This window comes from Pezoporus flaviventris, unplaced genomic scaffold, assembly GCF_033815535.1.
Source record: "Pezoporus flaviventris isolate CSIRO_AGI_PZ_B2104156 unplaced genomic scaffold, CSIRO_AGI_Pfla_v1 ptg000047l, whole genome shotgun sequence".
Lineage (NCBI taxonomy): Eukaryota > Metazoa > Chordata > Aves > Psittaciformes > Psittacidae > Pezoporus > Pezoporus flaviventris.
Window position 1 is genome coordinate 12,176,024 of NW_026892595.1, and position 15,130 is coordinate 12,191,153.

At 35.7% G+C, this 15,130-nt stretch overlaps 1 protein-coding gene across 1 annotated transcript in view; it reads right to left on the bottom strand.

Moving 5' to 3' along the window:
• The window catches only part of MALRD1 (MAM and LDL receptor class A domain containing 1), a 246,978-nt gene that overhangs the window by 150,912 nt on the left and 80,936 nt on the right, over nucleotides 1-15,130 (bottom strand). Inside the window, exons 22-24 of the mRNA XM_061468304.1 lie at nucleotides 5,625-5,781; nucleotides 2,145-2,255; nucleotides 1,012-1,225 (exon numbers count right to left, since the gene is read on the bottom strand). Coding sequence (XP_061324288.1) covers nucleotides 1,012-1,225; nucleotides 2,145-2,255; nucleotides 5,625-5,781 — 482 coding nt within the window. The remainder of the gene's footprint in view (nucleotides 1-1,011; nucleotides 1,226-2,144; nucleotides 2,256-5,624; nucleotides 5,782-15,130) is intronic.

Below are 15,130 nucleotides of genomic sequence, written 5' to 3' on the forward strand. Positions count from 1 at the left end.
TTCAGGTGGTTGCAAAACTGAATCCCATCACCCTGTTTGAACCGTCTTGCCCCTAATGCTTCAGTCTGTATTGGCTAACGGTGTTTCATGGGAGATATATACAACCCAGAAAACTCAAAAGGTCATGGGTAAACAATTTCTAAATATTTCAGAAAATAGAAGCCAAGATACGGCAGTATTTTTCAACAGAGTAATCCCAACCTGATACACTCCTTAGTTTTAGTTGCAGAAGATATAAACCAGTTGCCATATAGCTTAGTGAATTGCTATTCCTGGTTTGAAAATCACCAAGAAGTTTAACAGTATGAAAATAATTTGTAAAACACAGTCAGCCTTTGCTGTGTACCTTAACTCCATAGGATGTTAGCATAATTTTGCTTCATATAATTTTGTTCATCAAGAATGTAATAAACTGTATTCATGATCTCAATAAAAATGAGGCAATTGTTCATACAATACCAAACAATGCAGTTTTGATTGTGTGAGCATTTCTCACGATTGTGTAGGAAAAATAGTACTATATATTGTGATCCATTTCTCCAGAGAACATATTTGATATGGCTTCATTCTTTGAATCCAATACTACAGATGCTGTTTCTTGATATCTCTTGTAAAATCAAAACTGTACAGTATTTAGATTAAAATTATTTGCTACGAGACCTGACAATCCTTGAAATATCAAAGGAGGTAGGTCCCTCATATCCCAAAGGTATTACGCTTGAAGTATTTTTTCAGCCTTAATGCATTCTTTTCATATGGAAAACAGATTTCAATTCTGCTTTTAAAGAGAACCGCCTTCTGAGTTGCTTTAAGAAACTCACTAACAGCTTTTCACCTTTTATTTTATGATTTAAAAGTAAATAATAATAATTTAAAGCCCTTAAAAGACAAGGAATAGAATTCAATTATTATTTTCTTGTTTGCTGTCTTAGCTGATGAGCTGCAAAAGGTATTCAAGTAATAAAAATTCAGTTATTTATGATAATTATAATAAAAAAATACCATACTTACTACAAAGAGTAGGGCTCTCATCTGAGTTATCTGCACAGTCATTTACAAAATCACACAGATTATCCTTTGGGATGCAGTACTTGTTGGCACACGTGAATTCCTCTGATGTGCAAAGTCTGCCTGGGATGAGCAAAGGGGAACAATCTTCAAAGGTAATATCATCTACTGCCACGTCTCCCATGTAACTGACACCACGATTTGCTCTGAAAGCAATCTAATAAAAATTACAGAGTTATTACATTGTACGTTAAGACACTATAAAGACTCAAAAGCTTGCATATGCAGCAATTAATAGAACAGAGACAGTGGCAGTCCTTGCAAATCTTGGAATATAAAGTGGTCACTTTTTACTGTCAAAGTACAGTCCCATTAAAGCTTATACTTACTACTGCTTGTACATGTCTGTCACTATAGCTGCTGAATGTCCATCTTCTAACATTGACCAAGTACAAAAAAAAAATATAAGAAAGGAAAAAAAAATGAGCTACAGAAAGAGATACTAGTACCCACTCTTCCTGAATTAATAGCAACGGTTCCACATACTCCTGAAAAGTAAGCATGAAAAAGACTAGTCTGAGTCACCCATCAGTTATCACTCATCAGTTATTCTCATGAATGTGAAAAATAATGTTAAAGTTTCATTTAAAAGCATCCAAGACAGAAGTACCACAGAATGTGACATATTTTTAAATATGTTCCTGGCTGTTTCTGTTTTTAGCTGTAAGCATACTGCTAAGCATGGCATACCCATGACTAAGCATCTCTAAGAGGCTTTGGCTTCAGCTCATATTTCCAAGCAAACATCATGCTCAAGGCTCCTTTTTCAAAAACCAGAGGTAGTACTACTACACACTAAGAAGAAGGAAGTGGAATAGATTAACCTAAATTGGATTCAAGGATAAAAGGGATTCTCTGTCTTAAAAACGTATATCAGTCTGAAATTGAAAGAAATCTCTAAAACCTTGTTCCAGTTCAGATAACCAATCAGACAGCCAAAAAGATAAGTTTTGCTATTCAGAAAGAGAATATGTGCGTGGGACAAAAAAAAAAAAGAAAGTAAGAGGTGAAGAAGGCATAACATAAAAGTACTTAAAGGCAGTTGTTAAGGAAGCACATAACACAAGAATACACACCTGAAAATTAGAACGAATTCCTAAGAACACTTCTGCTCTGTTCCACTGGGGACCTTGGCTGCCACTTTGAGTCCACAGTTTAGAAGTCCTGTTACTAGTTTTACAGAGTACCTAACAAGGAAATAATTGTGGGTCACAAAAAGTCCTCCCATTACCAACACACTTCAGGTCCCTTCATAGTATACAAGAGTCTGAGAGTATCTTTTACCACTGTTAAATACCATAGAATACCTGGAGTTGGAAGGAACCACTGAGTCCAACTCCCTGATACTCGCAGGACCACCTAAATCATACAACTAAGAGTATCATCCAGATGCTCCTTGAACTCTGACAGGCTCCCCATTTCATGGGGCAGCCTGTTCCAGTAACTGACCACCCTCTCAGTGAAGAACCTTTTCTTAATATCCAAAGAGATTTACCACTGCCAGAGTATTCCAAGAAAAAAAAAATTTTTTAAGATTTCATCTGTTTGAGCAATGGAAGACTTGTAAAAACCCTCACCCTTATAAATAGCCATTTAACTGGAGAAAGCTGCCACTTTTCAACATGAGCATAAAGTCCTAAATATGCTTTGCTCCAACCTCTTGGGCATCCAAATTCAACTGTGTTGGCAATAACAACAATCTGGGTGTTTGATGAAGTGTGTGTCTGCAGCCAGTACTCACAGAGCTAAGCATCAGTTCAACAGTTGCCTGAACCTTTTCTGCTTTCAAGGATTTATTGCTACCCTGTGTAATCTTCTTAGGGCAGTCCAGGCATTTTTAATCTCAGTGAAAAAGAAACCAACAGATTTTTTTGAAAATTTATGCAGTCCTGTGAGTGTCTTTGATGTTGCATAACAGGTAAATTCTGCCAAGCAAAGAGCAGATCCTCACACTGAAGAGCTTTCATTCCAGGGAAACAGAAGAAACAGGTGTAATATATTAAATTGAATAGAAAACTGAGTGATATCTGACTTTATAGTCAAGAACTGCTCACAGAAAACATGAATTTTAAGGGAAAAAAGAATTGAGACAAGAAAAGGATTATTTGAGAGAGTAAAGGGTGCCGAATAAGAAAAGGTTTTTCTTATCTACAAACTATTTATTTATATGAATATAGATATGTGCGACTATATAGAAACACATTTTATTGCACACTGTAAATTACTTTCTAAATTGTAAACACAAGCCTTTCATCAGAAATTTTTTTTTATCACGTCATGCCAAAAGTAATAATTTCATTATACAGTTAAATATGGTCATAAATTTGTGTGCTATTAAGATCCAAGGCTTCCCTGTACCTTACTGCACTTTGAACTGCTACGCATTTCAATTACATTGCAAGTCATTGAAAAAGCACATCTAGTACTTTGACAGAGCTACCCTTGCCAAATCAGAGGGCAGAAACCAGGCAAAAATGATTCCAACAAATATTAAATCCAAGTTTGAGCAATAAAGTGGCAGCTTTAATGTTTACATTTAATATCTTTAAATGAATGTCATAGAAAAATAGGAAAACAGCCACTCGTGCTAAGAACAGGATGTCTTCAGCATGTCCTATATGAACAGGGCAATGGGAGAATGGCTTTAAACTGACAGAGAGTAGATTTAGATTAGATATCAGGAAGAAATTCTTCACTATGAGGGTGGTGAGATATCACATCAAGTTGCCGAGAGGAGCTATGTCTGTCTCATCTCTGGCTGTATTCAAGGCCAGGGCAGATGGCTTTGTGTAACCTGGTCTAGTGGAAGGTGTCCCTGCCCATGGCGGGGGGGTTGGAACTAGGTGATCTTTAAGGTCCCTTCCAACCCAACCAATTCTATGATTCCATATGACATTTGACAGCATAGATACAGACTAAAATGCAAGAATTCAATGTGAATTAAATAAAAATGCGGTAGTCTTAGGGTAAGAGACAGATAAAAATGCCATTAGTGATTTTGAACATAGAAAAGGGTCATATTCATGTAATACTTAGAACTTTTTGAAGAAAATAATGACAAGTAACTTAAATAATTTTATATTCTGAGTTATTCCTACATTCATTACTCATTGCATAATTAAGCAATTGAAACCAAGTAATTCTTGACATTTAAAATGTAAAGTTTTTGTTATTTTCCTTTGGTACATCTTAAATCAATTAACTTGTGGCAGGGGAAATCAATTAAGGAGTAAATGGAAATTGTAGCTGCTGAAACTAAAAAAAAACCACCACTATATAACACTTGCCTTTTGTGGTAGTAATACTAGACGTAGCTCCATGGAATTTGCTGTTCTACAAAACACTCTGTGTTTTTTATTCCAACTAATATGGGTTCCCACATTGTGAAGAAGCCCTGGACACCAGAGTAAAGAAGTCACAAAGCAAATTGATCTGTCCCGAGGCTTAAAACCGGGGGCCAACCAGCATTATACTGTGATTTTCCCACTAATTCTGATAAATTAAAATTTGACTACCTGCCAAGCAGCCTTGCAAGATCTTTACTTACTTGGGAAAAATTCGGCGGTACTTTTAAAAATTGCTTAAGAATAATTCAAGTAAACACAGAACATGCTTCCTCTGAACATCTGGCAAGCCACATGCATGGAGCAAAGAACAGCACATCTGATTTCAGTTCTAATGTTAACAAACATTTTAGTTTTATCTTTGGAAAAGTTTAATTCTGCCCCTTTTTCTTATGTTATTCAGAGTAACTGGAGAGAATTTATTTATAGAACCAAATCCACATACACTGGCCACACCCAATTTGATATTGAGTGCACAGGTGGCTGGGTAACTTATTCTGAGTATTTTTTCAATCCAGTTCTGACTCTGAAAGTTATAGTGTAAAATTCCTGGGAAAACCCATTATAAGGACTCAGGTGTGTGGCAAAAAATGTTGAGAACAATGTTGCTGCTTTATTAATTCATTTTGCAGTGACTCATTTGATCTACAAGCCTCTAAAAAAGTTACATTTTCTTTACAGAACTGTTTTTAACTGTGGAGAAGAAAAGCATATGGGTAAGCAGGTTTGTTGCTATTATGTCCTAGTAATAGTTCAATGCTGCTTACAATAATACAATTAATCTCCTAAAGGTATATGTTAAACTTTCCAAGGAATAAGCTGTTTCTACAAAAAATGACAGCAAATTTTAATAAAACAACTTTTTTGCTTTTCATGCTCCCAAATTCAGCCAAGACCTCAAAGTCCAAATATCTACTGATGCTTTTCAGTGCCAAAGAGTGCAGTACAAGGCTTATACGTGTATAGATGTTCTAGCCACAGTATGCCTATAAAGGTCATTATTTTTGATTGCTAAAAGTTACATTTTCCCTGGCTTACTTGAACTAATGCTTCACTCAGATCATAACATATTGAGAACAGTGGACTTACAGTAATTGTTCATTTTCATTTACTAGCAGCCTAGGCTTTAATGAAAATAAGTGACAAGGCATGAATTTTTGCACAGCAATTTCAGGCAGTAAAAACAACCCAAACCAAAGAACATCTCCGTACCTCCAGAGAGCCTATTGTTGAACCATTCATGTGGTTCCAGAATATAATTTTGCATCTGGGTCCTGTAAGGGAGATGACTGGGGTATCAATGTCAGCTGTGTCACCAAATTCTCCATTTGAGCTGTCTGCAAACAGGTACCAGCCTTCTTCAGTACACCTGCTCAGGGAGAAAGGATTTTCTTTATTGAAACAAAACATCTCATCACAATTAAGTTCCAGTTAGAATTAAGATGGTAATATTTCCTTATGCAGATAATAGTGTCTTCTGCCTGAGTGTCCAGGCAGCCAGAATCCCAAAAAGCCCTTGAAAAGGAAGCTGGTATTTTTATATTGGCAAAACGAAACGCAGAGCTGCAGTCAGCCTTTACCCACAGGGTCAAATAGATGAGGGCTTGGGGCCTCTGGGTTTCTCCCTGACACCACCTCTTTCCTCAGGGACACCAGACGGTTTGGATCCTGGCTTGAAGTCAGGAAAATACAAGATACGGGGTGAAATTCTTCCTGCTGAGAAAGATGAGTCTGGCTTTGCAGTAAGCATCAGATTCTGAGTGTAGAGAGAGACCAGAAGTGCAGAAGTAGTGTTTTGGGTATCTAAGATTTCGTTCCTTGCTTTTCAAAAGAAAAAGCAGTTGTTGACCAGAGACAAGATTCAGTTCTCTTCAGCGGAGCTGCTATTTGCTCAGTGCTTCTCAAAAAACCTTTCCAACAAGGGCTTACAAACCTGCTGATGGGACCTATGTTTTTAAAAGGGCACTGGTATTAGTTTTTCCTTGCTCTTCTGTTTTCCTGTTTGGCCAAGCTCTGAGCTATCACTCTGTAAAGTTGCACCTCTGCAGCTGGGAGAAGACAGTGACCATGCCCTTCAAGCACTGCCAAGAGAAAAGCAGGGTGCCTAGAGGCTGTTCACAGACTGAAAGTCCTGCTGAATGGATAGAGGCAAGATTCCAATGGTTCAGATTCAAGAAGTCTTTTTTTTTTCCACCAGCCTTTCCCAAGTTTTTATACTTAGAGCAGACTGAAGGACTAAAAGACTTTTTCATGCCTCTGGTAACAACTGGCTTTGATGCATTCTTTGCTGCAGTAACCCTGAAATAGTAAACAAATATTTTAAAAACTACTCTTTCAATAATATGAAGTTACTTTGAAACCCTGTAAGAAAATTGTTTCTTTAAAATGTCATAAAATTTTTAAAAATATCTTCATTTTTCATCTAGATACATTTTATCTCAGGTTGCGGTGCCTCTACTGAACACAACATGTACTGATGTGTGTCATAAAGTAACTATGAATTTAGTACATACAGGTTTATCACTGCAAAGTCACAACAAAACTAAGATTTACATTTTCTGTATAGGATAATTTACACTTGATAATCACGAAATACTTTCAACATATATTATTTAAGACCTACCATGTATTCTGGAGGTTGAGAAACTTAATTCCGCCATATATTCAGTGACTTTCAGAACAGCACATTCTATTTACTATGCTACATAATATAAAGTAGGCTAGAAACAGGCATTCTCTGTATTCACACAGCAGTTTCCTCTGAGGATCTGAAGTCTCCAATTCACCCATCCTTAGAATCACATATGCAGTAACTTGTTTCTAATACGACCAGTGACAGACTGATAGACTGCAAACAGCCTGACTTTCCTTTTGCACAGAGCAAAGAATTTCATTATCTCCTTATTCTTTCAGTAACCTGTGATTGATCTTAAGGCTATATTTAAATGAAAATTATTTTCTATTTCTTTTGTAATGTTTAAAACTGTTAAAATTTTTGCTTCATAAGAAAATGAAAACCTAGTGATAGACATTGACACAAAACAGCCCTTCAAAAATCCTTGCAAACCGGTGATTGTTTCATTGATTGTTATGCAGAGTACTACTTCTGCCTTCCCTGGTGTCACACCAGAGACCAAGGGTTAAAAAGGAAACAGCTATAGCCTTGGGAAACTACATAATATATTTTGTTAGATGAAAATAAGAAAGAATTCTGGTAGTTATAAAACATTTTGGTAAAGAAATTCCAAGCTGTTTCCTTCAGCAGGGCAAAGTGTCCTTCTAGCAATTCCACAAGTGAGAAGTAAGGAAAGCACTTTTATTAGTTAATTAGCCACAGTTCAATCCTATAATCATCCTCCTCTCAGAGATTTTCCCAAAATTTATCTAGTCTGCAATATTGAAAGAATCATTGTATCTGCAAGTATTGGTAAGGATTTATATGTAAAATATCTGCTAATGTCAAAAGGCAGAGAAGTTAATTATTCCCATTGTTTCTCTTTAGCTAGCAAAAATGATTCTTAGCTCTAAACAATTAATACCACTTTTTTATATGAAGTGAAGTACTAAAAGATCCTATAAAATGAAGGAACTTATGCATGAAAAAAAATTTTGCAGATAATTTTCTACATATTAATTAGAAAACATGAAGAGCATAAGATTCTTAATTGAAAAAAATTACTTTTACACAAAGTAATTAGTGGGATAGGCTGCCTATGCACACAGTTTTAGGTAGAAATCAAATGCATGCAGGAAAACAGTGTCATGATTAGTTACCATTTCTACTACCACTCATAAAAGAGAAGTAACCATTCAACAGAATGATAATCTTCTTTTCATCAGTTTATAGTTTTGTTTTGTTGTTTTTTTTTATTCTAAGTCACATACAAGTAGATGTTTGTCAAGGAGGAACAATAAGTTTCAAAAATGCATCTTAAGATGTGGTTCAGATCTTCATCTCGTGTAGCTCAGACATGTAGCAGGTGAGATCACTGAGGACTGTTGATAAAGCCAACAGGGACTGACATGAGTCCAGTGGGATTCTAGGGGGAAGAGTAACAATCTGGGAAAATCTGGATCTTGTCCACAAACTTATTTTGCTTTTCATTCAGAAGTAGATGAGAGAAGTATGGCTAATACGTTTATCACTCTATCCTGGCAATTCAGATATCTTTATATTTAACTGCATTCATTTACATCATCCTTGAGACAGTAGCATAAATATATGGAAGTGAGTTATTGCACAGAATAATCCCAAAAGAAAGTAATACATATGCAGGCCTTAATGCAATTAGGTGAAAATAATCCCAAAATAAAGGTCGAGGGAGGGGATCCTCCACCTCTATTCCACTTTTGCGAGACCCCACCTGAAATACTGTGTTCAGCTTTAGGACCCCCAACATAAGAAACACATGCATCTGTTGAAGCGAGTCCAGAGGAGGGGCATGAAGACAATTAGAGGGCTGGAGCACCTCTCCTATGATGAAAGGTTGAGAAAGCTGGGCTAGTTCAGCCTGGAGAAGGCTCAGGGGGCACTTGGGAGCAGCCTTCCAGTACCTAAAGGTGACTGCAAGAAATCTGGAGGGTGACTTTTTACAAGGGCATGTAGTGACATCTTTGTGTGATCTTCAGCAAGGTAGTAGTTTCTTCATTGCGTGATTAAATCATCTGACCTCTTCTGAAATTCCTTTCTTATTCCATGAAAGTACTTTCCCCATACCTTTTTTTTTTTTAATGAGGCCAGAAGAAGTTGATAGTAACAAGTATAAAATAAGGTGCTGTTCAACATGTATAAGAGTGAATAAATCTGGCTATGTAGATCTTATGTAAGTGATGCAATTCAGCAGAATACATGCAAGCTCCCCTGCCAATACCTCCAAGATTTAGGGCTTATTTGGGAAATTCTCCAATGGAAAACCTTTCAGTTGGCAGCTACAATATGTGTCATTAAAATTTTCATGTTTACCCTTCGAAAATAATTAATTTTACCTCGGTACTGCAAGCATTCCCCATAAGAGGCATTCCTGCACCAGGGCAATAATCCTAATTAATTTCAGAGGGAAGTTCACAATATTTAATGGATATATGAAATTCAACATAAGCAAATGAGGTACATTGCTATACATGACTTTCTTAATAGCTTAATACTTCAAGTATCATTTAAAATGTAGCTAGCAAAGAATGGCCATTCATAAAAGAATCCACTTTATTTCTGCCTTCAAAGTGTTCAGAACACAGGGAACTGAATATACTAAATGGAAGTTAGCATTTAGGTGAAATATTAGATGTATTAGAAAGAAAAAAGTTAGAGGCCTATCTAAAAAATTAGGCCCAGCTTTAATCTGGTATTGTTATCAAGTAAAGTTTTTTACTCATTTGACAGTAGTAATTGTTTATTATTGTAATGTCTGAAAGTAAATTAAACTTTTCCATACAGAGTTCAAGCTCAGATTTAATTATTTGTTGAACATCTCTCAGTTTTTAAAGTGCTAATTCATCTATATATCTTCTACAAATTGTGTCAGAATCACTGATTAAGCACTTAGGTGGACTTCTTGTTTTTCATTTAGAGTGAGAACTAAATCTGGTTACGAAACAAACAGCTCCAGTTCATTAAAGAATTCTGATTTCCTTCCACGTCTCAGCAATAATGACAAAAAGATGCAAACCAAAGAATGAAATTTCAGTTTCCTTAAAGGGATAAACATCTCACACCATACTAAAATTTGAAATTCAAAACTCAGCAGCTCCCATATTCCTTTCCATTTTTTCCTGAAGATATATTTCCATAAGCACTGTGCAGATTCCATATAGCAAATCAGAGCCCCATAGACATATTGGACCTATTACACATTTAAGCATTATTCTTCAGTTCTCTAACATCATCTCTCCAGGCCCTGATAAATCAGTGACCTGCTATCAGCCCAGATGGGTTTCTGTACAGAGAGAAACCCCAAACCAGCGGTCAAAAACCATTAGGGTACTAGATGACATCCAAAAGAAGAATTCTCTAGATCAAAGGGGAAGGACTGTGGGACGCTAGACATACCAGGAAAATGTGGGTCCATCAAAGCTTAAACTGATGCTTTGTATTAGACAAGACAGTGTTTTAGTCTGCATTTATTATATCCTATGCATCCTTTATCAGGGTAGTGTGGCTGGGGGGGATCAGTTACTTCTCCATCTATTACATTTCCTCCAAGAATAGCTGAAAAAGTTTTGCCAAAGTTAAGATATTTGCAAAGTTAGGATATTTGTAAGATCTTTTAGTTTTAGATTAGCTAGGATTTCCTAGTTAAAAAACATTTAATCAAAAGACTTCTGAGAGAATTCCTAGATTGTTTCATTAGCTAAGAAGGAGCTAAATTCTCCTTTTTTCCTAACAACCATATTTATGAGAAAATATTTATATTGGTGTCATTTTTTTTCTTGTACTATGTCATCAATGTATAGTGTTGGTATTTTAAAGCCTTACATATTTGACACAAGATGGTTGTAAACTGTGATACTTTAACCTTTCCATCATGCTAGTTTCATTTTATGTTGATTCCTATTATTTCTTGTTTACAATGTCAGAAACCAAATGATATGAAAGTAGCGGTAAAAACCTTAAGTAGGCATAAACATAAATATATGTTTTAAAAATCTGTAAAAGATGCTAACCTTTCTTACTTTCCAGCACTGGCAACAAAGGTTGCAATAGAAATACAAAGCATCCAAAAACTATTATTAGTCTCAGTATTCCTGTCAAAGACACAAGGAAGGCTTAATCTTTATATTGGTATGTACCCACATAGAATCCAATGTAACGTCAATATATTAACCATAAAATAGGAAATCTAGGTGCACACTGTGCCCATAGCACTATTTACTTGAAATTGGGCTTTAAGGTGAGAAACTGCTGAAAGGTGGGTAAAAACAATATAGAAATATTACAGAAATTATAAGTAATAAGACTTCTATAAAAAAAAGCAATTTCTTAACATTTCCAAGTTCCCTCAGCACTGCATCTGCACAAAATAATGTTTCTAAAATTCAGAAGTGAAAGACACCTTAATATACAAGCATTCATTGAAGAAAAAATATTATCACTTCTTTTATGCTCTGGGTAAGAGCTACTTGATGCACTGCCCATTATGCCCATTATTTCAGCCTGAAGCACCACTTTATATAGGAAGGAAAGGGTAGTCTGTGGACAGCAGCCAAGGTTTTACTCAAGATGTATAATGGTTGTGAATCTGAAGGAAATGTGACAGAGCACACTTCTTCAGGAAGCATGAGAAGTTTTATGTGGAGGAAAAAGGAGAATGAGGAAAAAATTATCTTGTTTCTTTAGTACCTGTATTTGCTAGATATTTAGTGTCTACACCAGAAATAGTTTGACTAGTTATCCTTCTGTAGGTAATATAGGATGGTCTATTACAGATCATAACATATGAACAGATATTTGACAGTCCATCTTGCAGGGATTTGCAAATAACATACTCATTGACTTCAACAGGGTTCTTTCCTGAATAAATAATTGCATCTGTGAAGATGATATTGCAGAAAAAATAACCTGTATGCAAAATTAAAATGTCATAAAAGTTATAACTTTCAGTAATCTTACAGGAAAATAAAAAACTAATTAGTTCTACTATGTATCAAAGATTTTCTCGACTGAACACTTCCAACCACTTAACTATTAATAGGTTTTAAATACTCAATAAGCTAAATCTGCATTTAACAACCTAAAAACCAACCAAAACCCAAAAAAAAAACCAAAACCAAGCAATCAAAAAACAAACAGAAACAGAAAAAAAACCAACCAAACAAACCAAAACCGAAATTGCAGCATTTTTGTAAAGAGTGGTCAGGAATGTAGATCTTCACTTATAGCAATATGTGGTAGATTTAATTTCAAATGGTAATAATTCCAAAAAGAGTAAATTCTTTTATCATTATAGTTTTATATAGTAACCTGCCACATCCAATAACATTTAACATTAATGCATACTAAACTCAGACTCAAAAAATTGTGATGCCATAACAAAGTATACGTAAATTTTTTTGTAAGTCTGCTTTCTGAAAGGATAGAATAGAGATATATCCTACTGCAGAAACCATCCCCTGGCTGTGTTTGAAGACAACAGTTTGTAAATTGATGGATGCCCACAGAGCTAGCTCTGCACAGCTTAAGACAGAATTTTCTGTCTTGAGCACCTAAACTTTGACATGCAAATACAGGATTAAGCTTTAACTCAAACTGAACTCAAACTGAACAGAAATAAGGGCAATTGATGCACTAAAGCACTAGCCATATACTAAGACCTGTATTTGGACACCATATTAGAAAGGTGCTCCAAAGAAAATTACTACATGTGTAAGAAGGAATTCTTGACTAAATCAAAGTGTGTTATATTTATCATTAGACTCCATGTGTCAGAAATTAAAGTATGTGGTTTAATGATTCTATAAATAAAATTAATTTTTTGTTCATTATTGTTACCCTATTTCTCTAAATGCCCTCAAGTCTTTCTTTTGATGAAATATACACTTCTTCAACTCAAGAATTGCACATATAGAAGCATAATACACATCAGAGCCTGTGATAGATACAGTGTAACATGCTAATATAACCCTCTTTACCAGACTGAAGTGTCCCCTTCCTTTCATTTTCCATTGTCTTTAAAAGTACTATAAGCATCTTTTTAAGAGTCAGCTGTGAAGTCTATGTGGCTCACTGCTATGTGTTTCACTTCACTGTGAATAAAGTACTCAAGCAAGCTCAATAGATATACACACACATTTGTCCGAAGTAACACTACTGAGAACAGATCTACAGAGTATAAAAGCATCATATAAAGCTCATACATTTCTTTTACTTCTATGTATGTGTAACCAACTATAATATCTTGAGTATCATTTATATCTTTTCATGTCAAAAAGGCTCTTAAAAGCATTGTCGTTAATTTCAGTTTCTTCAAGCAATTCCAGCACAGCCTAAGCAGAGTAAGACAAAGTCCAACATAAATATACAGAAGTGAAATATGTCAAACTCTTCAGACAGTCATCCATATAAAACAGCAGACACAGAACTGGTGTATTGAGCATTTCTTTTGGTGTGTTGCAATGGGGCTTGGTTTGCACCTTCAGGAAGGTGTTTTGTCTCGGAATCTTTTTTTTTTATCCTTTTGGTTGGAATAATAGAGACAGTTTTTATTAATGTATGCCAGTCCTTTAAATATTATTCCATATATTATAAGCACATATAAGCTGGTTTGGGGATTATCTCTGTGAAGCAGAGATTCTGATTATATGATGAATAATTAGAGATTAGTTTTTAAAGAAATTTGTGTGGGGAAAAGAGGATATGGTACTGTTATGGTTTAAGCCCAGCCAGTAACCCAGAAACCATGCAGCCATTCGCTCACTCCCCACCTTCTTCCCCTGGCTCCCAGAGGGATGGGGAGGAGAATCAAAAGACTGTATCTCCCACAGGTTGAGATAAGAACAGCCCAGTAACTAAGGTATAACACAAACCACTGCTGCTACCACCAGTAATAATAATGATAAGGGAAATAAGAAAGGAAGAAAACACAACCACTCACCACCTGCCGACTGATACCCAGCTCGACCCAAGCAGTGATCTAACCCTTCCAGGTAACTGCCCCCAGTTTAACATATAGTGGGCATGACGTGTTGTGGTATGGAATAGCTCTTTGGCTAGTTTGGGTCAGGTGTCCTGTCTCTGTTTCTTCCTGGCTTCCCCTCCTCTCTGGCAGAGCATGAGACTCACAAAGTCCTTGGTCAGAGTAAACATGACTTAGCAATAACTAAAAATATCAGTGTCATCAGCTCTATTCTCAGGCTGAAAGTCAAAACCACAGCACTGCACCAGCTACTAAGAAGGAGAAAAATGACTGCTACTGCTGAACCCAGGACAGGTAGTTCTATTGCTTTGTTAATTAATATATCAGTTGCTAAAGTTTCCATACATAACCCTGCATGTTTTATTTTAATAAGCAAACTCACAGGATTACAGTGTCTCTAATTTAACTCCATGGATATTTGTGGAAAATGGATGAGAAACAAAACCAAAATGTTGCAGGGGTTTAATTCCACAAAACTGCTGCTCTGCATTTCCTGCTGAAATTTGGAAGCACTGTGCTCCCATTCTCTTCTGTAAGCCAATAAACAGAGTGAATGGAAAAAACAGTACTACTGAATCGCATCTCATGTGAAACATTACAACAACAATATATTTCAGTTTTGCCTGAAAACTGCAATCTCTATGGATCGTTTACTTTCTCTTTTCATCAGTCCTTTTTGTTGTACTGTTAGCTGCATTAAACTCTAAAAATACGCTGAAAAAAGTAATAAAACTTCAGGTACCATTGTGCAGTGCAAATCCGAAGTGGAAAGGCTGTGAGAGGATTTAATAAGTACACATACAGCGCTGGTGTTGGCTAACACATAACAATTAAACAACAATGAAGGAAAGTCTTGACAGCCAATTTATCATAAATAGTTGATCTTTTTTATGTAATGCACGCCCTTTATATATAAAATATGGACACCCTGAAAGAATAAGGTAACACTTTAGTTCTTTTTTTACTATTATTGAATGAGGATTTTTTGGTGGGGTTTGGTTTGTTGGTTGTGTTTTTTTTTTTTTTTTTTTGTAAAAATATACAGTGATTTCAATGAAGCACTTAGTGAAACCAATGTATTCAGCTGAT